The sequence below is a fragment of the Tachypleus tridentatus genome, chromosome 9 (assembly GCF_004210375.1).
Source record: "Tachypleus tridentatus isolate NWPU-2018 chromosome 9, ASM421037v1, whole genome shotgun sequence".
NCBI lineage: Eukaryota > Metazoa > Arthropoda > Merostomata > Xiphosura > Limulidae > Tachypleus > Tachypleus tridentatus.
The window spans coordinates 37,902,507-37,928,183 of NC_134833.1; the positions used below are offsets into that span (position 1 = coordinate 37,902,507).

General features: G+C 32.3%; 1 protein-coding gene across 5 annotated transcripts in view; it reads left to right on the forward strand.

Annotated features, from left to right (window-relative positions):
- The first annotated feature begins 5,285 nt into the window (after positions 1–5,285).
- The window catches only part of wit (kinase protein wishful thinking), a 65,441-nt gene continuing 45,049 nt past the window's right edge, over positions 5,286–25,677 (forward strand). Inside the window, exons 1-5 of one of the 5 annotated variants that reach the window (XM_076453817.1) lie at positions 5,286–5,375; positions 9,987–10,165; positions 19,355–19,558; positions 22,030–22,206; positions 24,986–25,363. In XM_076453817.1, coding sequence (XP_076309932.1) covers positions 10,117–10,165; positions 19,355–19,558; positions 22,030–22,206; positions 24,986–25,363 — 808 coding nt within the window. In that variant the 5' untranslated portion in view covers positions 5,286–5,375; positions 9,987–10,116. The other 4 variants (XM_076453816.1, XM_076453815.1, XM_076453818.1 and 1 more) reach the window with 4 other exon arrangements.

A 25,677-nucleotide genomic window follows, 5' to 3' on the forward strand; every position in this document is an offset into this window, starting at 1 on the left:
AGGTGCAGCTGGTGGTAGAAACCCATACTACCCCAACCAAAGAAACCTCAATGACTTGATCAGAGATCTTGGTCTAACAAAGTTGAATGCCGAGCTTTTGACATCTAGGCTCAAGGAGTGGAATTTGTTAGATGAAAGTGTGCAAGTCGCAAGTCAGAAGAAGCGTCACAGACGTTTTTCAAGATTCTTCACTTGTCAAGCTTGGCTCTGCATTTACCACAATGTATCTGGTCTGTGCGAGGCAATTGGAATTGCCTGTAACCCGAATGAGTGGCACCTCTTCATTGATAGCTCATCCAGAAGTCTCAAAGCTGTGCTGCTCCATAACGGGAATAAGTATCCGTCTCTTCTCCTGGCTCATTCGGTGCACCTCAAAGAAGAATACAACAGCGTCAAGACCATGCTAGAAGCCTTGAAGTATGATGAGTATGGCTGGGAGGTTATCGGAGACTTCAAAATGGTGGCATTCCTGATGGGTCTCCAAGGAGGCTTTACCAAGTTTCCCTCTTATCTTTGCCTTTGAGGCAGCAGGGACACCACAGTACCCTACAACAGAAAGCACTGGCCACAAAGGACCAAGTTCAAGTGTGAGCCACTAGTAGAACTCCAGAAGGTATTATTGCCACCTTTGCACATGAAATTGGGTCTTATGAAACAATTTGTCACAGCTCTTGATGAGGAGTGTGCAGCTTTCAAGTACCTTCGAGACTTATTCTCTAAGCTGTCTGAGGCAAAAGTCAAAGCTGGTGTCTTCGTTGGACTACAAATAAAGAAGATCCTGGAGCATACAGAATTCTCCAAGAAGCTCAATAGGAAGGGAAAAAAAGCTTGGAGCAGTTTTGTCGCAGTGGTTCAGGGCTTCTTGGGCAATCACAAGGCCGAAAATTATGTGGAACTGGTTGAGGCTCTGGTGAAGAACTACGGCAAAATGGGCTGCAGGATGTCCCTGAAAGTCCATTATCCTCGACGCTTATCTTGATAAATTCAAGAACATGGGAGCATACTCAGAGGAGCAAGGTGAGCACTTCCACCAAGATGTATGGATTTTGAACATCGCTATCAAGGAGCGTATAACGAAAACATGATGGTTGACTATATTTGGGGGCTGACACGTGAAAGTGATTTAGATTACAGTCGCAAATCTAGAAACACTACTCACTTCTAAACATTTTTGTACAACTTTAGTATAAATACATGTAAATCTTAATTTATATGTTGTTTTATTCAGACCTTATGTAAAAGAAAATGTGCAAATTTGCCCGTTTTTACTTAGAAAATAGGTTAATTTCTAAATTTCATTATCCGGGTTACAAAAGCAAAGTTTGTAGGGAATAATGGCCATTTTCTGTACTTTTACAACATAAGCAATTAAGAAATAACACATACTATCCAGGAACAAAATTTATGTTACATAGTGTTATCAGAGTAGTTATAAATAAATCAGACTTAAAAACAAAAATAAAATACCTTATAAAACTGCAGTGTTAAGAAACATCAAATTTCATTGGGCCAGCTATATGTTATTTAGGGCTCACACCTTTATTAATTTATATTATAATATTTGTTCATGGAAAGCTAAAGAAGATGGTGAAGATGATGGAAGTTGTCTTTGAAATGTAATTTGCTTAGAGAATTTTATAAAACAGAATATGTGTAATCTTTTGCAATAAATCACATTTATGTAATATTGTTTGTTTGTTTGTTTTGTTTTTTGGAATTTCGCACAAAGCTACTCGAGGGCTATCTGTGCTAGCCGTCCCTAATTTAGCAGTGTAAGACTAGAGGGAAGGCAGCTAGTCATCACCACCCACCACCAACTCTTGGGCTACTCTTTTACTAACGAATAGTGGGATTGACCGTCACATTATACGCCTCCACGGCTGGGAGGGCGAGCATGTTTAGCGCGACGCGGGCGCGAACCCCAGATTACGAGTCGCACGCCTTACGCGCTTGGCCATGCCAGGCCTTTATGTAATATAAGCGGAACATTTAATTTTGGGGTAATGTTGGATAAATGACTTCAAAGCAAGCCCTAATCCAGAAGCAATGTTTCGTACAGAAAATGTCGTATGTCCAGATGAAACGGAATTAACTTTAGAGCTATATTGAATAAAGTCCATTAGATGTCAAAAATTTATTTAAAATATCGATTATGAAGTTATACTAAGTCTCTTAATATCCGAGTCTATTGTTTGGTTTGAATTTCGCGCAAAGCTACACGAGGACTATCTATTCTAGGAGTCCTTAATTTTGCAGTGTAAGACGAGAGGGAAGGCAACTAGTCATCACCACCCACAACCAACGCTTGGGGTACTCTTTTACTCACTGATGGGGGGATTAACAGTAACATTATAACGCCTCATGACTAAAAGTGCGCGCATATTTGGTGTGACGGAATTCGAACCGCCACTCTTGGATTACAAGTCAAGTGCCTTAACCATCTAGCCAGCTGGGCCCCGAGTCTATGTCTAATAAAATAATTAAAGTAGACGTGAATTGTAAAACAAAATGCAATTTTTTTTAGAACTCTAAACACAAACACACTGTAGTAATTGAATAAACACAACAGACTGTCACTGCCATTGGATACCTCATTTAAAGCTATTTCGTTTCTTTGTCATGACTAGATTAGGTTAAGAGATATTCTAGACTAGAATTAACTAAATGCAAAGTTCCTTATCATGCAAGGAATCTCGCATTTAGCAAGGGCGATTAAAGCTACTCAGAAATCTGGTCATTTTTTATTAAACTGTAGGTGGCATCATAACTTCTAGATATTATTTAATTAATGCAAAGAAACAAGGTATCTTAGAACGAAATGAATTTGATGTCTTTCTCGACCACGTGTTATGTGAAAAACCTGCATGTGTGCAGAACAACGAATAAATTCAGGATAGATATTATAACGTTACAAGACGATATAAACGTTCAAATACCACATTAATTCACAGCTTTAGAAAAACAACAAAAACAGTGTATTGGCACCATATTTAATTGATTTAATATTTCTACCAGTTGTACAAAAGGTAATGTTATTAAAGTGCAAACATAACTAAGCTAAAATAAACATGATAAATTAATAACTCACAAAATTTGATTCATGGTTTTCCAGTATTGAATGTGGTTAGCGAGTAACAGTTTTCGAATATTATTACAATGGCAAGAAATGCAGTAAATATATTGATGGATTAAATTACAAAAACAACGTGAAATGAAAATTACATGGTTATAAAGACCAATGTGCTTATTATTTTTTAAGTTATTTTACGCATTAATAAAGTATTTTACTGCAAGTAGAACCTTCATGCATATAATCCCGAAATATTGACAAAATAAAAAAGCGCCAAAATTTTAAACGTAACATTAATCAAAACTACAGCTTACTTAAGCAAAACTTTTTTTGATTTTTATTATTTGTTTTTCACAAGATAATAAAAGTGTGGGAATGGCATAAAAAAGCAGTATATCCCAACAGAGAACCGACGTCTTTGTTGTTTTCCTTGGTTCCAAGTTCATAATAGCTCAAAATCTTCTATTAATGCGGACCCTGGACGTATTTTGTAACGACTTATAACCACATGGATTCTTTTATTAATTTTGCGATCCCACCTCGTTTGTAAAGTTTTGGGTTTAACGCCTTTGTATGATTCTTTTCAAATACTCATTATACATATTTTATACCAGACGGCGGGAAGGTTGTTAAGATACGCTATCTCTAAATAGCGCTGTTGAGCGTTGTTCGTATAGCTAGACATTAACACCGCCTAGTGCTCTAGTTATGTCGGGCATTCACAGTAGAAACTGCATGATAATACTGGTGTTGGAGACGCCAATCAAACGGTTACAGCCGTAGACTGCTACGTCAGTATAAAACGTAGAGTTTAAAGAATGAAACTTTGATTACAGTGTTCGGTACTTATAACCAGACATCTTAGAGAGCTCGTGAATTTCTAGCCGAACAACTCAGTTTAAACGTAGTCTACGGTATAATTTTTTTTCATAAGCCCAGAATATTTATATATGGTTATAAATGAAGTTATATATATATATGATATATAAAGTTTCAACTTTTATAGTGAAATTTTTTATGAAATATAAGTATTCATACATACACAAGTAATAACTATACCTATTTCCGACAGAAAGTGGACATGTATCACCGCATATATGTTTATACACACACACACATATATATATGCACACACAAATATATTTTCAGAATCAAAATTGGATAAACGCTGACAGTTTCATGAACTATTGCACTGCGTAGAAGTTATTTTCATTACTCACCATACTGAATTTTCAGTAAAATACTGCCATAACGCGATTTGATGAAATTATAAGTTCACAGTTTGCTTAAAGTTAATTTGTATAAAGTATAAGGCATAAACCCAGTTGCATTGTTCATAAATTAAATATGCTAATAATTAACAGTTAACTTCATACTGGTGATATATTTAAAAAAATAATCGAAGTATTAACTGATTTACGTTGGAAGTTTTTAAAAATACAAAGTCAAGGAATATAAACTACACAAAATATTGTCAATTTCAAGATAACTAAAATATAAATTGCAAGGTATTAACTACACATGATCACAAAATTAATGATAGTGATAGATGCATGTTTATGGTATTAGACAATACATCAAGTAATATGCAAATAAAAATAAGTTTGTGTGAAGAAGTGCTTTAATTAACAGTTTGAACAAAGGATTAAAGTAGTGACTTAACTTAATTCATAAAAATTGATAGAAAATTGACACTTAGGTTAAAGTATTTGGTTGTCTACGATTTTAAAGTATACTAACACTAACAAGGTAGTTTCGCACTGTAAAACTCGTAGTCTCAAAGAACGTATTTAAATACACACAGTATTGCAGTAATACATCAGATCTGCAATATTATGTTTATATGAAAGATAAAGTATTTAAAACAAATCAGAAATTCCTTTCTTAAACACTGGGGGGGGGAATATCTTCAAATATAAAAGATAATGTAGGCTAGAATTCTGAAATAAATAATATCAATGGAGTAATTGGTTTTGTAATATACACTGCCTGACAGGAAAGTATAATGATTTATCAAGTTTTTGTTGTATATATTAGGCTGTAATTATACATATATATATATAATATTATAAATTGCTAGTATTGGAATATAAATATTCCTAATCGCTAGAATATTAATTTTTTGCGACCTATGTTGCTTCTTATTTTAAATGCATAGACATGTATTTGCCCCTTCAAATACAAGAACCACCTCTGGCGCTTCTTTGGACCAGTCCGTCGGTCGCCTGTCTAGTGAGATTGACTGTAGACAGTGTACTAAGTGTAGTGTCAGACAGCAAATACCATTACTATCTGGAAGAAGGAAGTAGGCTAAAGTAAATTAGGTTTTGCGATTTAAAATTTTGTTTCAAATATAATAAACATTTTGGAATCAAGTCAGTATCTCTTATATCTTTCAAATGTATCATACGTGCTGTATTAGTCATTTTTCTTTAAGTTTAATATATATTTTTGTAATGTAAATAATTAAGTGTTTAAAGCTCTCAACAACTTGTTGGTTGCGAGTTCGAATAGCCTATTAATATTATTAAAGTATGATTTATATTAATATCATTAGTACCAGTAATAATCAATATTAGCACTCGTGTTAATTTTGCAAAGTTTTTGTCTTACCTGTACTTTCAGTTTTAGTATATAGAGTTATTCGCTATGTTGTAGTTGCTTATTAATTTTTATTATACCTAAAAGTATTAACACTAAATATTTAATGCTCTATTAGTAAGAATGGGAAGCCCAATACAGTGATAGGTAAATCACCATTTTTTACCAGTTCCAATGCTTCACTAACTGCTAATTACTAACTTAGGACTAAGGAAATCATAGGTTAACTGACTACTCAGTACGGTGCAGTAGTCGTTAAGCCTATTTGTCGTTAGTTTTAAGTCAGAATTGAGATATTTACGATGATACATAGGTATATGATAAATTATCGTCATAAAAGAAATTACAGTACTTAAAAAAGTATATTTTTTACGTACTGTCGCCTAGTTTTTATGTTTATCCATGCTAAATCACTAATTTATTCCATTTTAATATAAGTTATGTCTCACTTTATAATGCATGGTCATTATTATTATATTAATAATACTAAAAGTGATAGTTATACAAGAAATGGTTAACTCAATTTGTATTGTAAGTAGTTATGATGCTTAAATTAAAATGATGTACTTGAAAAAAAAATGGTTATAAGTATTATGTGTATTAATTTAGAAGTTAGTGTATGACTTGGACTACATTAATTCACTTGTCGTATTTTGAAATATTAGTGAGATTACTACTGAAAATACTAATAAAAAGTGTAACCAGGTGGTTAAAGACATTCTGATGACTATAAATTCTAGTTTTATGATGTAAATTAATAAAATAAAAACTAGTCAGTTCATGTTATAAGACAAGATTCATTGATTTATTAAGTTATTTTAGTTGCATTTTAAAAAAGACACAGAATATTATGTCATACTCTTTCTTACTTCTGCTCTGATATCCTGTTGGAGTTCATTGTTAGAGATTTTGGAATAGCACATTGAGGTTGGAACTTAATTTAAAATTACAATTTTAGCTCTAGAAGTAGAAGTGTTGGAATGTTTTGAAAGAGCTGTTTTGCTCATGAACCTCTTCTGATGTGTATGTAGTTGGTTTACTACTGTGGATGACAAGGTATAATTTTAATTGATTTCAAATAGCTGCATGCATTGCAGTTCTCAAACTTAAATGTCAATAATTTATTTTTTTTTCTGGTTGAAGACAGATGAGTTGGCATTGTATGCTTGACTTTCAGAAACTGTTGAGAAGGTTTATACGATAAGTTAGTTAGAAAATTTTACTGTTGAAGTGTTAAGAAGTGGGTAAAAAAATTGGTTTATGTAGAAGAAAACAATAAAGAAGGATGGTAGTTTTGCTGAATAGACTAATTTGTGGAAAATGACTTGTAGCATTAAAAAAAAAAGGTAAAGTTATGTATTTAGGGTATATTGGCTATGAAAGTTTAGGTCAAGGCTGGTTATTGTGCAAGATAAAATTGTGGAATAATGTGCTAGTGATCAGTTGTGGTGGATTCATAATGTTTTATGCCTTGAATACCAAGATGTGTTTAAAGGATAAGAACTTTATTGATATATTTTGCCAATTTCACCAATATTTAGTTTTTTCACTCTTCATTCTACTGCAAGAAAAACTCTATAGGTTTCTGGGAAGCCGTCAAGATCCTGAAAATTATGATCTGTAGAAATGTACGACAAACACGTTTAAAAATGTATTCTTTTTAAACCTCAGATCAAAACTATACATACAATTTACATATCACTTTAATTAACATGTCCTTAGTTTTAGATGCAAAATGTAGTATTAGTATATACCATTCCCAGTAAAAATGATCTGGCAATGCCATTTTCTCCAGCATTTTGTCTTTTGGATACATTTTTTTTTTCTCATTTCAAATCATGTTATGTGTTTGTGGTTTGAATTTCTTTTATGGTTTTATTGGATAATTTAAGAATGTGAGGGGTTATATTTAGGATGGGTCTATTTCTGTGTTGATCAAAGTTGATGGGTTGAGTGGGTATTTTTCACCTAACAGTATTTGTACATGTCTTTATGCTGTTTCCTGATTTTGTGCTAAGACTGGTTCAAGGGTTAGATAAACCTACTTCTTGCATGAATTAAGGGAAAATAAATTTTACTTTTTGCTAGAAATTCTTTTGAGGTTTATTAGCAGTTTTCCATATAGTGGTGTTAGTTGTTATTATTGTTAAAAAAAATCTAAGTTCAAAAAACATTTGAGTACAATATAAAATGGTATTACAAAAATTACATATACTCTTAAGGTAATAAGTTAGGCTTAGTTCTCCAATAAACATATCATATGAAGTGATAAGATTTTAAAGCATCAGTTATTGTTCATGGAAATAAAATATATAAAATAAAAATCTAAAACTGAATTACTGAAATTTCGGTTGCATCAATAATTATATAGTTTTAATTACTCTTATTTTTAAGTAAGAAAATATTTTCTAAACAGATAAATAAAAACTGTTTAGTTAAATTAGTTTTGTGGTATGCTAAAACTGAAAATAAAAGTTGAAAAAACAGTTACCAGTTTCAAAATGCAGAAAATGTACTTTGATTTATTGTTGTAATTTTATACTTTTTATAAGTATGTTTTATAAATCTTGTGGTTAAGGACTCAAGAGAGGACTGTCAGGTTTTATATATATATATATATACTTGTGACTCGTTGGTGATAAATTTCAACAATAGTTGGACAGCACACTATCCACTAGTTTTACAATAAAATATTCAAAACAAATCAAACATTTAAACAAATGTTTGTTACACAGTTAATCGTCATAGTCGTATCCAGAGCTTTAAATAACTCTCTCTCTCTTCACCAAGAGCCCATACAGGCTGGTTCAGTTACTTTAGAACACAATTGAGAAAAATATTTTTCTCTACTCAGTCATTACAACACAATTAGTGAAAACTTCATTTATGTTACATTGTGGGTTATGACAGTTGTATCAAGAGATTTAATTCTTTTATGTGAAAAATCCACACAAACTGGGTCAGTAACTTTAGAACTATTGACTAGAAAAATTATTCTTCTGTGTTCCATTGTCACAATTCAGTATGTGATTACAATATTTTAAAAAGTTGTCACTATATACAATTTATGACCAGTTCATAATCACTTAATATAATTTTACTTTAACTTAAATTTAATATAACTTGGGTGCCTATATATGTGTCAGGTGAGGCCTTGAACTTTCTGCAAATGACAACACTCACTTAATGGAATCAGACAAATTTAGGTTTGAGTAATGTGGCATCACTTGAGCTACACAACAAATGATTTGTAAACAGTTAAGCAAGCAAAACTGCAATAAATTATCATTTATAAAAAGACTACATTCAACACTTGTGCTTCATAACTGTCTTGGTTATAACTTTCATGTTAAATTTATATGAAATAGCTGTGTATATCTGATATGGATGTTGGGACTTAGTGTAAAGCTCAGTGATCAATTACTTATGAGCATAGATTAAGAGTCATGGAACCAGATTACAGTTAAATAATTTAATATCACAAAAATAATTAACTAATTGAAGTTAGTGATTCCAGATATTCCAACTGTACAAATAAATGAAGTATTGCCATTATGGTTCTTCTCTGTTATATTAATTCAAAGTTCAAGTTGTTCAGTCTAAATGATTTGTGTTAGGACTCATAAAATTAATGTTTTTGATTATAAATATTTCTGATTATACTAATTTTTCATGTTTTCAATAAGAATAAATGATTATTAAATTTGGATAATGGCCCAGTTGTTTGATGTACTTTCAGAATGATTATTCTGCTTGAAATTGAGCTTTGTTATTTGTAATAGGAAAGACTGGGCTGTAATTTAACAATGAATACTAGTAAATGGAATAAGATATTTGTTTCATTTAAAAACAGTTCATATACACACATACACATTGCCTTTTCTTTTTTGAAGAATTTAATTTCATAGTAAGTGAGGATTAGACTGAACATTTATGTTGTAATGATTTTAGTTGTATTTCATGATTAAAATAACTTGTTTCAAAACAGTATATAAAGTAGAAATTTGAGTTTATTATTATATAACATTGTGCAAAACATTTACCAAGACTTCTATTTTGTACTTGTATAGAATTGTTAAATTTCTTATTGTTCATATACAATGTACAGGAATGCATGCTTGTAAAGATGCTATTTCAGATTTTATGATTGATGAAAGAGCAATCTAATGTATAAGTATATGTATGGATTTGATGTTTGATATTGTGAAATACAGTAGCCAAGGATGAGTTGTACATTTTTTTCTTATTTCTCTTTTAAATAAATGTTTATATTTTGAACTGTATGCTAATTTTTCTCCATTTTTTTTCCCTGCAGGTAAAAACAGTAATTATCACAGAAACCTTCCCCTGATGTAGGGTCTTGTTAGCTTTGTTGTCAGCACATATATAAATATATGTAAAATAGATCTACTATTCAGAATTTAAGGATTTATGTCAATGCAACCATGCATATTTTCCGAGCTGTTGTGATTCTGTGGATTTCAGGTGTTCTAGGTAGGTTTATTATATGAATTATACTGATAATTATTAAGATAAGAATAATGTCTATTACATTTCAGTATATTTATCTTAGCTCACTAGCAATTAATGTTTAATTCAAATTACAGTTGTGAAATTAGTTTTTTTCACTATGGTCCTAGAATAATCACCATTAACGAGTAGGTACCTTTGAAAATCTACATAATATTAGATGATTTAGATAGAGATGTGTTTGACTTTCATTATATGTGTAAAAATGGCTGGTATGGGTAGAGAAGGCACTATGTAGAAGAGCGAACAATGTTTCGACCTTTCTTCGGTCATTGTCAGGTTCACAAAGAAAGGAAGAGGTAACTAGTAGTTGATCACATGTTTGAAGGTGGTTGTGTAAGCAAGTGTGGGAATGTAGAGGGCATGACCAAAGAAGATCGAAACGTAATTTGCTCTTCTACATAGTGCTTTCTCTACCCATACCAGCCATTTTTACATATATTTTTCTTTACAAGTGGGTTTTCTCATCACCACTGATTTGACTTTCATTAATCTGATCACACTAGCTGATTGCCACACTCAAAAGTGTGAAGCTAAACTCAGTGTGGAAAAATTTAAATCACCTTTAATTCACAACAAAATTGAATAGAAATTCATTATTTCTTTTTAAAGTAATCTTGACAGCAAAGAAGCCATCACTGAACATGACTTCAAAGCACATGGTACAATCAGGGAGATACTTTATCAAAAAATTTTGACTTGTGACAATTTTCTTCACAGAAAATTTAAGGAATGTCTTTGATACAATCTGAATACTCTTCCATTAACAGGTGTAATGCCTGGCCACTATAATACTTTAAAAAACATATTTTTAAATTTAATTTTTAACTTTTACCAATATAATCTGCAACTTAGACTATTTAATTCTTTCAGTGTGCTTCATGTGTACTGTTGTAGTTCTGTTTTCTTTTTATTTACTTTTGTTTGATGCTTGTGACGCTCATTGACATTTGAAAAAGGCGTAAACCAAAGTGCTGGGTTGGATAAATGAATGTTTATCTCGAGTTGTTTGTAGTCGTACTTTGCATTTTGGTTAGACAGCATTAAAAAAGACACAAGAAAAACATTACTTAAAGAATATTAAAACTTAATAAAAAAATCAGATTTTACATATGAAAGCCTTGTAATGATTAGTGATAATTTGCAAACTTTTGTGAAGATACTCTAAATATTTAATAAAAGTTATAAAACTATAACAAGCACAAAATGATTATGAGGTTTGTCCCAGCAACCAAGCTTGTCCTAAAAGAGTTAAGTGGTAAACAAGTTTTTTATTTTTCACAAGAGACTAGCATAACCTAATGGTCAGTGTATTGGAATGTGGATCACAAGATTCAAAGCTTCAAGACAGGACACTGGTGAACATGCTCTACACTTCTGTACTGTGAGCACTTTAAAAATGGCAGCTAATCCTGTAATTTATTTCAAAGCTCTTGTAGTGGCAATTTGTGGTTGATAATTCAAAATTTAATAGTGTATGATTTGTCCACATTGCCCATGTGTGCATAAAATGCTGTGAAGGCTTAAAATTCCAATTCCAGTATTTCAAAAGCTTTTGTAAAAATCTAATACCAACTGAACCATTTAATATTTCGTACTGGAAACATGAGATCAAAATACAGAGATCCTAAATTAATATAAATAAACGTATACCTAAAATATGTATTTATAAAAGTGTATGTGAAACAAAAATAGTAAATAATAGAAATTTCCATGATTTAAAATATCACCTCATGTATCTAAAGTATTCAGTACCAAGAGTCAAGCCACATTATGTGTGTGTGTCTGTGTGTCTATATATATGAGGTCATCCCTTAAGTAATGTCCAATTTTAGTTTCAGAAAAAGAGAAAGGATTTCATATGCTTTTAATGTCATTTAATCAATAATGTTCCATTATTATTAATTACTTCCTACCAATGATTCACAAGCTTCTGAATGCCACGTCTATAAAATTATTGGGGTTTGGAGGAAAAATATTGTAGAGAAGGTAGTTTTGACATCTTCATGTGTTCCAGGCTCTTTTCCATCAATATAGTTCTGCATACTTCAAAATAGATAATAATCAGATGGGGCAAGGTCTGGAGAATAAGGAGGATGTGGAAGTTTTACCCAGTCTAGCTCTTCAGTCTGCAGGTGTAATTGTTGCTGTATGTGGCCATGCATTATCATGGTGTAACACAACACATTTACAATTGATCAAAGCAATCCTCTTTTCTTTCAATGCATCATTCATGCACTCTAACTGTTGTTGCCACTCGTTGTGGACCACACCAAATGCTTAACAAGACTTTCCTAGAATGGAGGTCCATTTTAGGATGTGCTTTAGCTCAGTTTACTTGCATTGAACCATTGTCTGCAACCCATAAAGTTTTTATAAAATATCAATTTTTCATCTCCAGTCATTAACTTGTCCAGAAAAGGTGAGTTTCATTCACAAGAGTGCAGAGAAGTGCAAATGTCCACTCTTGCTCCAAGGTTGGCTTGTTTCTAATCATGGGGCAATCAGTTTCCAAGTTTTGACACCTTTTCAAGCTGTTGGAGATGACAGTGAACTGCTGAATGTGTTGAATTAAGCTTCTGTGCTAGTTTTTAACTCTTACAGCACAATCCTCATCAAGTGCAGCCAGCAGCAAGTCATCATTAAACTCAACAGGACGACGTGAATGTGGCTTATTACTTAAGCTGTAGTCACCTGATCTGAACTTCTGAAACCACTTTTGACATTTTCTTTCATTGAGAGACTGCATAACAAACACCTTGAATCTTTTGTGTAATTTATGTTGCATTGTTGCCTTTTGTAAACTCATAAAGCATTATATGCCTAATGTGCACTTCAGACACATCCATCTTTATAAGGGTTTATTTGATTAATGATGTGAGAAAGTGGAGTTGGGTTAGTTTCTTTTATTTGTCTGAACATTTTTATACATGTCCTACTACATATTTTAATCATTACAGCCTTCTACAAAGACAGAAATGATGATGCACTTTCTGTATTAAATTTTTGGACATTACTTAATGGGATGATCTGATAAAGAGTGAGAGAGAGAAACTTTCTGAGGAAACCAGTAATCAGTAATTAAGATTGTTAGCAACATGAGCCAGTGGTAATCTAGCTTTTGGATGTAACTGTCATTCTGACACTTTCATGTTATCTGCTGAGTTGCCCCAAACCTGCCTTTAGATAGAGGAGAGATAAAGAGAAAAGTCTAATAAATTACCAACAATAAAGTATTATAAAAAATACTTTGAATATAGCATTAAGTAGTTGCACTTTTGAAGAAAGCATATGCTATATCCACTGTTAAGGTGGAATGTCATGCATTTTTTAAATAGGACATTAATAAGTATTAGAACACACCTATTCGAAAGTAAATACAAACAGTAGTGATTTAACTAAGGTACACTGCTCAGTTATATAGTGCATGTTAATCAAGTTATTCCAAGTTTTGATAAAATAAATTACAGCACCATTCACTACATTAAATTTTGTTGTTATGAGATTCAGTTCTTTTATCAGAGTCTTTGTCAGAATGGTAATCCTGGAAGTGACCACTGTAGAATGTTGTTTCTAATTACAAGATTTTGGCCATTTTACCAGGATTTTGTTCATTAGTCATCAAGCCACAACTCGCAGTAAAATGTAACATTTTGATGCTTTGAATGTCAGAGCATTTAAGTACCTGTACATCATAAGTCTTAAACAACAAATGTCAAAGTTTAATAGTTCTTTTAGTGATCTAAGACTTGCATAATATCAAGGAGTGTTTATTTTCTCCATCTTCATGCACACCAAAACACTTCACTAAACCCTAGAATGTTCTTTTTCATATCTATAGCAGTAAGTCAACCACAATAGTGTACAAAGGTGCTTATCAAGGTGCTTGATCACTGAGCCTTTATGTGTATTATGTGCAGTATCCTGGTTGTGACTTTTCTTGCTTTAAAAAGTGATGTCTAGAGATTATATTATGGATCTCTATAGAATACAACTGAATAAGTTGAGAAAATGGTGCTTAGAGCATTGTAGTTACTTCTCCACTGGAAACCAAGACTTTAATTTGTTCAATTGAAGAAAGTTGTAGCAGAAAATTATATTTTAAATTTGATGATAATAAAAATAAATAAATAAGAAACTAAAAAGCATTGATATGGGAGGAAAATTTGCATTACTTATTTCTGTATTCCACCACCTGACATACTTAAAATTAAGGGCAGTTAAAAGTAGATAGCCTTTGTATTTTGGCCTTGCACATATATCCCAAACAAAATAATTTATGACTAGGTGTATTAGTATACATGCATGTATTTTATTTTCATGCTTATTTGTTCAGTGTTTTAGCATCATTTATATTATAATCAAGTGAAATATTTTTATTCACTGATACCACTTCTGTCTTTTCATTGGTTAATATTCTAAATTAGAAATTATAGTCTACTGAACAAAAGTAGTTATGTCTTCTATTATGAATTTAGATCTTTAGTGAACTGAAATGTATTTGAGGGTACTGTAGCTTGCAGATGCAAAAATGTAGTCCAACATACAAATGACTTATGGTGTTCTTTCATGTATATTCTATTGTAGCTGATATTTGTTAATGTACTTAGCCAGGCAAGAATTTGAAGGTTCTAGAGGACTTCTGAAAGGAATTACAAACATCAGCATGTGTTTTAAATTGAACACTGTAGTCAGAATTCATTTTACCAAATGTTGGAGTAAATTTAGGCAATGAAAGCAACAACTGGAGGTTATTTGAAGAGTTTTTCAAAGCATTTTTTTAGGTCACTACCAATTTAAGCATTAACTACTTGATAAAATTAAAATACATTTTTTTATAATACTTCCTAACTAATTTCTTAGTTTAATGGCAAAATTTGTATTAAGAAGTATCTTGTATCATTTACTTAGCAAATGCAGCAATGTATTTTGATTTTTCTTGTTTTTCCCTTTAACTAGGGCTGTCATAGTTTGAAATTTTTCTGACTGGTTATTCAGAATGTTTCAATCTTTATATAGTTGTTTAACTGGTTTGGCTTACAGCTTACAAGGTTTGAGAACTGTTATTGGCATGTTGTGGAGCTGAAACAAATCAAGAGATTAATTAATCTTACGTTCCTTTGTGTTGGGTATTGATTATATGCTTTTGTTAGTGAAAGGGGAATAAATTATTACATTAGTTCTCTGTTTCAGAACATAGTATATGAAATGTTTGAGACTAGCCAACACATGACATGTGGCAGTATTTTTTCCTATAAATTATTTCCCCTTTATATAGAATGTATTCGTGTTAAATTGGACTGTGGTTTACATTTGTATACCAGTTATTCATTCTATTCTTATATCCTGCATTTTAGCTTTTATTTTTCTCTGTAGATTTGCTCACTATTATACAGTATATATTTGTGTTTTTAAATTTCATAAGGATTAACTTTATCTGTTGTTTACATTATTTTGATTGTGCCCACTACTTTGTCTATTGTAAGGGTGCATACAAAGTTGCACATTGTATTTGAAAATGATTCATAACATGACTTATCCTGAGGCTCAAAAATTGCTGTCCACCACCTCATCTTGGACGTATGCTGCTGCACTTCATTCCACAGCTACTGAGGGAGTGCAGACAGATCTCTCTGTGCCTCCTAAATTATCATTCTCCAAACAAATGAAAAGTCTTTTGACCTCCATGGTTAAAAAAATTGATGAATCAACTTCATCTATCTCTGACCCTGATATACATTCCACCAAACCCCAAGATCCACATCCTTTGGTTCTAGGTACAGGCATTTCCTCTCTCACCCCAAGATGCAAAACAATCATTCGCTCATGTCCTCAGTCTCGGGAATCCCATTCCAACAGCAAAGACTTGTCCAATCGATCCAGTGTGCAGGATCCATGGAGGTTGATAGACCTCCATCGAATAAGGAAGGTAAGGAAAAAAGATGAGGTCATAAACAGAAGGGTTCTCTGCCCAATTCACTTACCACACGTAAATAAAAATGGCCACACTGATACAATGGAACTGTTGAGGTTTACGTACTGATCTGGATGACAACAAAACACTGATTGCTTTCTACCATCCTGTTCGTCTCTCCTTACAGGAAACATTTCTGAAACCTTGATGAAATAATAATCAGTGATGTCGAGAAACCCACTCGTTGAGATTTATATGCCGATACAGTCACATGTCAGTGGTTTTCTTTATACAGAAATGACAGGCTGTGTGATGGAGGGGTGGCATTGTTGGTTGATCAGTATGTGCCCACCTTGTCTTTGACACTCGACACGCCCTTAGAGGCTATAGCCATCCGTGTTTTCTTGGGTCATACCATCACTGTTTGTTCTCTCTATCTGTCACCTGGAGAGACATATGATCAATCAGACCTTGATGCTCTCATTGAACAGTTGCCGTCTCCCTTTCTAATCATGGGGGACTTTAATGGACATCATCCCCTCTGGGGAAGTGCTGATATTGATAGGAGGGGTTGCTCTGTAGAGCGTATGCTCTCTGATCACAACCATTCTCTTTTCAATACTGGTTCTTCTACTTATTTCCATGCATCTAGCAAATCCTTTACTGCTATTGATCTCTCAATTTGCTCCCCTTTATTATTTTCCCATTTTTCTTGGGGGGTGACAATAATTCACGAGGCAGTGATTATTTTCCTATAATCTTGAGAGAGACTGGCTGTGGTCAATGCTACTCAACCTGCATGCCCCAGTGGAAGCTGGATCAAGCAAACTGGCTCTCTTTCACTGCTCTTGCAGAACTTGTCTGCAAGCCATCAATAGATGACTGTGTGACAACAGTAACTGACTGTATTATATAGGCAGCTACTTAGTGTATTCCTAAAATCTCAACATGTTTCCCACAATATATCTTGTCCATGGTGGAATCTTGCCTGCCACATGGCACAGAAGGCTCAAAAATGGTCCTGGGATACTTTCCATAGATATCCCATACTCTTGAACCACATTGCTTTAGAGCAGGGTCGTGCACATGTTTGGTGGGTAAGATGTCAAAGCTAGAAGGACTTTTGGATTAAGTTCACAACCAGCATATCTTCTACTACCAATTCCAAAGTCATGTGGGACAAAATTCAAAAGGACAGTGGGCAGTATAATTCTATCCCTCTCTTGATCTTGCTCTCTGATGGCCAGGAAGTAGCTGATATCCGATCATCGCCAATACTCTAGGTGAAAGCTTTTGCCAGGTATCTAGCACTTCTGCTTTTTCCTCCACCTTCTTAGCCATCAAAACTCGAGCAGAGCAATCACCTCTTTCCTTTCGAGCTGTTTGTCTCTGTGATTACAATCATCCCATGAGACAAAGTTCTTGGGGCTTATCTTTGACTGTAAGCTGATCTTTGTACCACACATCAAGCAGCTATGGGTCAAATGTACAAGAGAACTGAACATCCTCTGTGTGTCTCATCCACCACTTGGGGAGCAGATCGATGTTCGATGCTAAAGATATGTCGTGCTTGTATTCGATTGAGACTAGACTATGAATCACTGGTTTATGGCTCTTCCAGAACCTTGGCCTTAAAGATGCTGGACCCCATTCATCATCAAGGACTTTGGCTCTATGCTGGGGCTTTCTGCACTTCCCCAAATCAAAGCTTATACATAGTCTCATGAACTGTCTTCACCAGATGCTTTGAAACTTTGTTCCTTACTAAAGCAATTCCACCTGGGGTTGCGTTTTCCTTCCTCAGTGGGCCATGTTTTTTCAGAACAGACGATCTGCTATTGCTCCTTTTGGCCTTCATATCCAGATGCAGTTGGATGAATTGGGTCTCTCCTTGGATAACATTGCTGTATCCACTGGTCAGCCCATCCTACCATGGCTTCTTATGGTCCCCAAATGTGACCTCAATGACAGCACCATTTTAAACATGTTCTGTCCCAAGTTTTATCCATAATGTTAGTGTTATTGGCGATGGTGACACTGTTTACTCCAGAAATGTTTTTAGTTTTTTTAAAGGCCATTAATCTTTTTAATGGTATTTGTTTTTTAATTTATATATTAGACCTTTTTTTAATGTGATTCCCTTTTACGAATCAAAGTATATCTAGTTTGATTTGAAATTAGAAAATAGCTGTAACATCAAATAACTCAAAACCAGGACTGGGTTGGCCAACTTTAGGTGATTGACATTGCTGTTTGAACTACCTGTTAGTCATTCTGGAGAGTTATAATTAAAATTTTGCTTCAAGTCTCTTAAAAGTTGCATTACTTTACTTTCTGGAAATGGTCATAATGTCAAATAACTGAAAACCAGGACTGGAAAGGCCAACTTCCGGTGACTAATGGTGGTTTTCGAACTTAGCTGTTAGTCTTCCTGGTGAATTAGGATAATTAGAATTATGCTACAGAAAGTCCTTTACAACGTGTATCACTGTAGTTTTTCTCTTACCGTTGTAGACTAGATGTAAAAAATGGATTTATTGCTATTTGTGTTTTTAATTCAAAAATTAAAACTTTGTTTTGTTTTACCTTACCTTTTATGAATTTTAATGAATTTACTTTTTACTGGTTGTTTGGGTCAGATAGCCTAGTTGCTTTACACCATAAAACACCAAACCAACCAACCATTGACTCAGTACCTATTATATAAATTAGCTAACTTCTAGATGTGATCTGCTTTGATGAAAAATTAATGATAATTGTAGTCCTGCAATATTTAATTGGTGTAGTTAATTTTTTATGTTTGGTTTTTGTTTTTTCATAAAGTAGCTTTATTCTTATGTTAAAATGGTAAACTTACCATACTGAAACTACTAAGAGAAACATCATGATTGTAAAAAAGTATTATATATTCATATAAAAATAAATGTGAATTGTTTTATGTTTCTTTCATATTTCAGTGGTTTTTTTTAGGTTAAAATTTCTCATGAATATAGAAAATTATAGTTAATTATATACTTTACAAAATTTCTTAAATTTATTTCTGATTGTGCACTTGTTTAGCTACCTTGAAGATCCTTAGTTTTAGGGTTGAAATTGTAAGGACTTGTAAAAGGTAATTATTTAGAAAAGGAGCTTATTACCTGTTCTACGTAACTGAGTTTGTTTTTCTAATTCACATGTGATAAAATAGAAAATAGTCTATTAGATAACATTTCTTTTTTCCTTAAATTCGTCTTTAGATGTTTGTTCTGCAAATGGAACTAAGTGTGCTGTCACAGAAAATCCACAGGTGAAATATTCTCATGGCAAAACTTCAGGTGAAGTTCGTACTGTAACTGGTTATGAAGGGGGAACTGAAATTCAACATTGTCCAAAAGGTACCTGCTATACTGTATGGCAAGGTGACTTTAACACAACAAGCAATGATGTAGTTGTTTTACAAGGTAAGGAATTTTTATGCTACACACCATCAAATTGAGAGAGAGGATACTCTTGTAATATATTGTAAAATAATAATAACATTTATAAATAATATTAATTAATATTGAAGACTAGAAACAATTTGAATTTTATTTGTACATGCATTGTATTTTTACATAACAATTTACACAATTCACATTTAGATTAACAATATCAATTTTTTTTGTCTTGTTACAAACATTCAGCAGTGAATAATTTCACTTCATATAGACTTCTTTAATTAAGTTCTGTGATAGTCTAACATCACGTGAAAGCTGGTAAGCACAAAATGACATCTGTTAATAATATTTTATTGTAAATAAATGACATTTATCTCTAGATAAATATACTTTATTTATTGTTCAGTGCTTACATTTTAATAGAGCATTACATATGCTCTTTCTGAAAAAGTACACAGGAGACATTTATAAGTGGAACAGTAAATATTGCATGCACTTGTAAGGCATATTTTACAAGTATGTTTAATAATAAGTGTGTGTGTGTGGAAATATTCTCATTATTGCTTGAAGTTTTATTTCCAAGAAATTTCAGAAGTATTGACAGTCACTCTAGATGGCAGCACTGAAAAGGGGCACACATAGTTCATTCATTGTGAGGACATAAAACTTCGATAATTGATTAAAATTAACAATAGGCTCAAAAGAGTTGCAAAAAATAATTATTAAAGGAACTGAGATTCATGGAGAAGGACAGTTTATAAACATCTCAGTGACATAAAAATGTATATTCATAAACCAATTAACCTGATGAAAAGATTTTATGAGAATGTCAAGGATATTTTGTGCATTTTACAGAAAACAGTATTATATAACCTGAGGTTTTATACCTTATGAAATTTTCTGATAATGAAATTATTGTATTCTGTGAACACATCAAAGTCCACAAACAAGACTTATTCACTCAGATGTAAAGTTTCTACCTAGAGCTGAGATATTTGGTTACTAAAAAGTTAATCCTCTAATCAGTTTTGTATCAGATTACCTAACTAGTACCCTGAATGTCATCAGTAAAGTTTTAGAGTCCTCTTTTATTACAATAGACACTAAATTTTTCATTTATGGTATTTATTATTTTTTTCCTTCCTTCTCTGTAGAAGAAGATAGAACTGTTGTGGACCCTGTATCAGAACTGGCATTGATACCATTTGTTTATGTTTCTGTAGATTTACTTGCTATATCATTAATATACCCTTGATATGGATTTTTATTTAAACAATTTATCTTCTGTGGAACTCGTATTCATGCATTTATCAACATGCTTGTCATGTGTGTGCATGTGCAGTATTTCACCTTGGTCATGAGTTTTGTAGATGAAGAATGAAAAATCCTGGAGTGACTCTCTTGGGATCATTATAATAGGCCAGTGAATTTCTGTTGAAGTCAATGGCTTATTGAGGTAATCCCCCACAGTACTTGCAATTTTTCAAGCAAAGTAATTATTGAGAATTATCCTTAACATCCCTAAGTTGGAGATTTTTGCTGGTTTCTTGAATTGAAAATTTCAGCTTTTAGGTAAATCTCCACTAATAAAAGTGGAATATCTGAGCCACATAGAGTACTTATCCTGAACATTTATGTCTCCACACTGACCTAGGTTGAACTTGAAAAATTTTGTTTGTTTTTTGTTGACTCACTTGTCTAACAGTTAGGTAGCTTTTTTTGGCCTTTTTGTTTTTAATTTATTTACTGATTAGGTCTATGCACTGTGGTACTTAATTTTTTATCTGACTTGTGTGTAATAGTTGACTTTATGACATACAAGCTTTAAGTGTGCTTTTTTTTTTAAACATTTTCAACGTATGCAAGTTTTATGAGCTCTAACTAGAAGTGGTTATTTCTGCAGTTGTGAATTTCCATAACATAGACAATTGTAAAGAAATGAAATAAAATTGTGTGCATTTTTTTTCAAGTCAAAACTAGAAGCTGTTTAGTAAGTTTTATTTCAAATTTCATGCAGTTTGGGTATTCCCACTGTGAGAAGAAAAAACAACAACAAGGGATACTAGGGACACCTTTTTGGCCCCACAAAGGGGTAATGTGTAAATCCTGATATTACCATAATTATGTACACTGGTTTCATTCTTTTTATTGTAAAGTAAGAAATTGCTAAGCTATAAAGGACACTTTGGAGGGGAAAGGGGAGGAAACAAACTCATAATCTTTGTATAACACTTTTCAAGTATTACAGACAATAAAACTTCTGTTTTGGACAAGCAGTTTACTGTTTTACACTTAGGTATAGGAATTAAGTTAATTTGTTCTTTACATAATGAAAAGGTTCAGTTTTATCTCTTTGCTTCCAATAAAATGTTTATGCCATTTGTTTGTTTTACGTGAATCTACAACTTTTTCAAATGTAAAAATACAAGGAATTTAATTAACAATGAATTTTATAAGAGTTTTACATGTCCCTTTTCTTTATTTTTATTGTTTAGGCTGCTGGGAAAATGCTGGAAGCAGGGACTGTGACTCTCCTGAATGTGTGTCTAAAAAAAAACCTACCAAGCCTACTAACAATACCAAGTTTTGTTGCTGTACAGGATACTTATGTAATGTTAATTTTACTCACGACTATGACCCTAGTTCTGAAGAATCTGAATTGATTCCACCTGGTATGTTATTTTCATACCTTTCATTTAAAAAAAAAAAAAAGTTTAGTTTTTATTTTAATTTAGATTGTAATGGTGGTGCTGCAGGGCATCAGTTTTAAGGAGTGAGATTGTGCTCATTTTCCTTTGCACCTTATAACTTTGAGGAACATAAATAACAGTGCTCTTTAAAATTCCGAGAGATGATTTATAGAAAATTAAAGTGGAAATACATGTACCAGCATGACAAAAATGAGGATTTCGTGTGTTTTGATTGTGGAGCAAGCTCTCAAGCCAATGTGAGTTTATGATGCATGTGCAAGTCAATGCACTTTAAAGATAAATTTTCATCAGAGATCAGCAGACTGCTCTAATTTGCTAATGGAACACAGTCAACTAGAATAAAGCCAGTCAATTTTGATCTTACCTGAATGTTAACCTTTGAAGAGCAGATGTAACATACATCTTATTTCGTCATGAAACCAATATCATATGTACATACATGCATGCATACAAAATTCTGGTCCAGTCATTTTTATGCAACACAAATTTGGCAGCACTGGATGTGGATTGGTTTGTGATGAAAATAACAAATTAAAGATGTCATTAATGAATACTAGGAAAAAGAATTTTTGTTCTGAGGATAACAGTTTACTCTTGTTATTTTAAGTAGAGCAGTTTATAGCTGTCTTCGTATTTATTAAAATGAAAGACTTGGCTTTGATTACTAATGTAATTATTTCATGACATGCTTATTTAATAAGGACTCTTACAATAAATCATATAGATTGCTTTGTGTATGTAACCCTTCCCGATGATAATTTTACTGGTAGTTAGTGTTAAATATAAAAATCAGAAAATTCAAAACATTCCCATTACACTAAAGGTAACAATAGTTTAAGCCAAGTAAATGATGTTTCTATTTTTTTAATATAACTGTTACCTTTGAATAAAGTAATCCAACACTAACTTAATAAATCAATTTTATCTATAAATTTAATATCTGTCATTCTCAACATTTCTAGGAATCTTGATTTGCTAAAATAGCTTCATTTTTTATCTTAAGCTGTCAGTTATCTGAACATCTATATTGAGAACTCTCCAAGTATGCTTGTCCATCCACTTCTTTTAAAGCATATTTATTGCTAAGTGTACATATTCTTTTTGTAGGCAATATTTAAACACTGGCTCAGTAGAAGAAACACTTCAAGAAGTTAGGTAAAAAAAGATTATTTATCAGAAAGTGTTAAACAAGAGTTTGTCATAGGAAACACCTTCGTCAGTAGGTTTGAATCTAGATGTAGTTTTTAAACTTACCAACTTTAGCTTGTGTTTTTTAAGCAGGTAAAAGCTTATCTAAAGTTTTTAAAAAGTGGTTGGGTAAATTTCATTTCACAACTTGTCAATTTCATTAATCTATTGCATGTTTAATATTGCCAATAAAATTGAGTATTGTAACTTCCAACAAGACTTTTTATTGAAACATCTGTAAACAATAAATTGTTGTATATCATCAAACAACTTGGATTCTAATTGTAAATTATATAGCTTTCTTATTCATTGGATAGTACTTTTGCTTTGAATAAAATTTTGATAACCACATAATTACAAGTGAATATTCTAAGTTGATTAGTTTGACTTTTGTTTTAGTAGGGGGCAGGAATTAACCCTTTTGTTCTGAAATATTTCAGGATCTTTAATTTACATATAAATGAATTTATTTGACAAATTATATTGCACAAGGAGATAAGTCAATTTTCTTGATAAATTTGTTTCATATTGCTTGTTGTAAGAAAACAAACTATTTAGATTTGTAATAACCAGTTGTACAACTGCTTATTGTTCAGCTTTCCAACAAAACCATTTTATGTAATTGAAAAAAAAGTGCAAATACATACCTGAAGCCCCATGATAAATTAAATTTAACCTAGAAGTGCTTGTTATGGAGGTATAATGGAAATACTGACTGCTTATTGTTTCAATAATTAATGAAGAAAAACAAATTAGTATTTGTAATTCCAGATGTTGTGATATTTATGTTTTACTTTAATAGAGCTGGAATTAGTAATGGGTGATAAAAGAAAATTGTTCTAGAAATATTACCACCATATAATTAAAGGTTGTTACAGTAACTTGGAGTTTTGGGAGAGGAGAAAAAAAAAAAGAGTATTTGATAGACCAGTGGGTTCTGATTTTTTAATATTTAAAATTGCTAATTCTGAATTTGTTTTTCTTTGTTAAAATTTGAAAGATCTGCATATGGAAGTTTAATTTCATTCATTTCACATTTCATATTTTCATTGTAAACAATCATGACTTGTTAACAATGAGCCTGATGCTGCCATTAGCAGTTTTTGGCATTATGTGTGATGTTGGTGTTGTGTATGATAATATAGGTTATAGCTTCTAAAGAAAGAAAATTTTTGGTGATTTTACTGACATTCAAAAAGACATGCTAACAGATTCAAAGAAAACTATGCTTATTTGTGGTTGCATCCGTAACTGAAATATTACCACACAGAAATGCTGATGAACTGTGGGTAAAATCATTCAAACTTGTTTCATATTGATGCACATCAATATGTATCTCTAATTTGTGAGTGATGATAATTATCGTTATTATTATGATGTTGAATTTGTAATTTTTTTATATTGTGATTATTTATCAAGTGGTAGAAAATAAGATGCAGATTTTAATGCCATATTTATATCCACTCACATTCTTATTTAAGATAGTGAAATAGTATGTCATGTGAACAGAGAACTCTAAAAGATGTAACATTTTTTTCCATTTTCTTGACAGTTCCACAATTCATAAAAGAGCCAGCATCAAAAGCAGAATCTGTTATCATCGCCTTGGCTTCTTTCTGTTCTTTGTGTGTGATTACTGTTGTTGGGATTTTAATTTTTCGAAAGTGGCCTTCTTCCCCGAAGATAAGTAATGATTCTGTTAATATGGTGGAAGGTCCTTCATCCTTAAATTCAACTTTTGATTTGGATAGTCTGAAGATACAAGAAAATATTGGTATGGGGCGTTATGGATCAGTTGCTCGAGGAACATTGAATGGTTTTTCCGTTGCAATTAAGACCTTTGCCTTTGAAAATAAGCAGTATTTTCAAAATGAGCGTGATATTTACAGCCTACCACTGATGGATTATCCTTGTCTTCCAAAATATTTTGGTGAGTTTTGTGATGGTAATTTTTAAAACATTGTATAACTATCTTAAAATGTTGTATAGCACTGAACATAATAGCTTTTCTTAACTTTTTCAATTAAAGTTAAATGTGTATGCAGTACCTTATTTCCGAAAGGCCACTTGGAGAGGTCAAGTTTTATCCAGTTCCACAGTTATATAGAAGTGTGTTGTGTGCCAATCAGCCAGTAGACATTAAGATGATATCATATAAGGGATGCTTAATGTTGTAGTTTGTACTGTTGTTATGTTAGTAAAATGTGCACATGACTTGAATCACATGAAGATTTATGCACTCTG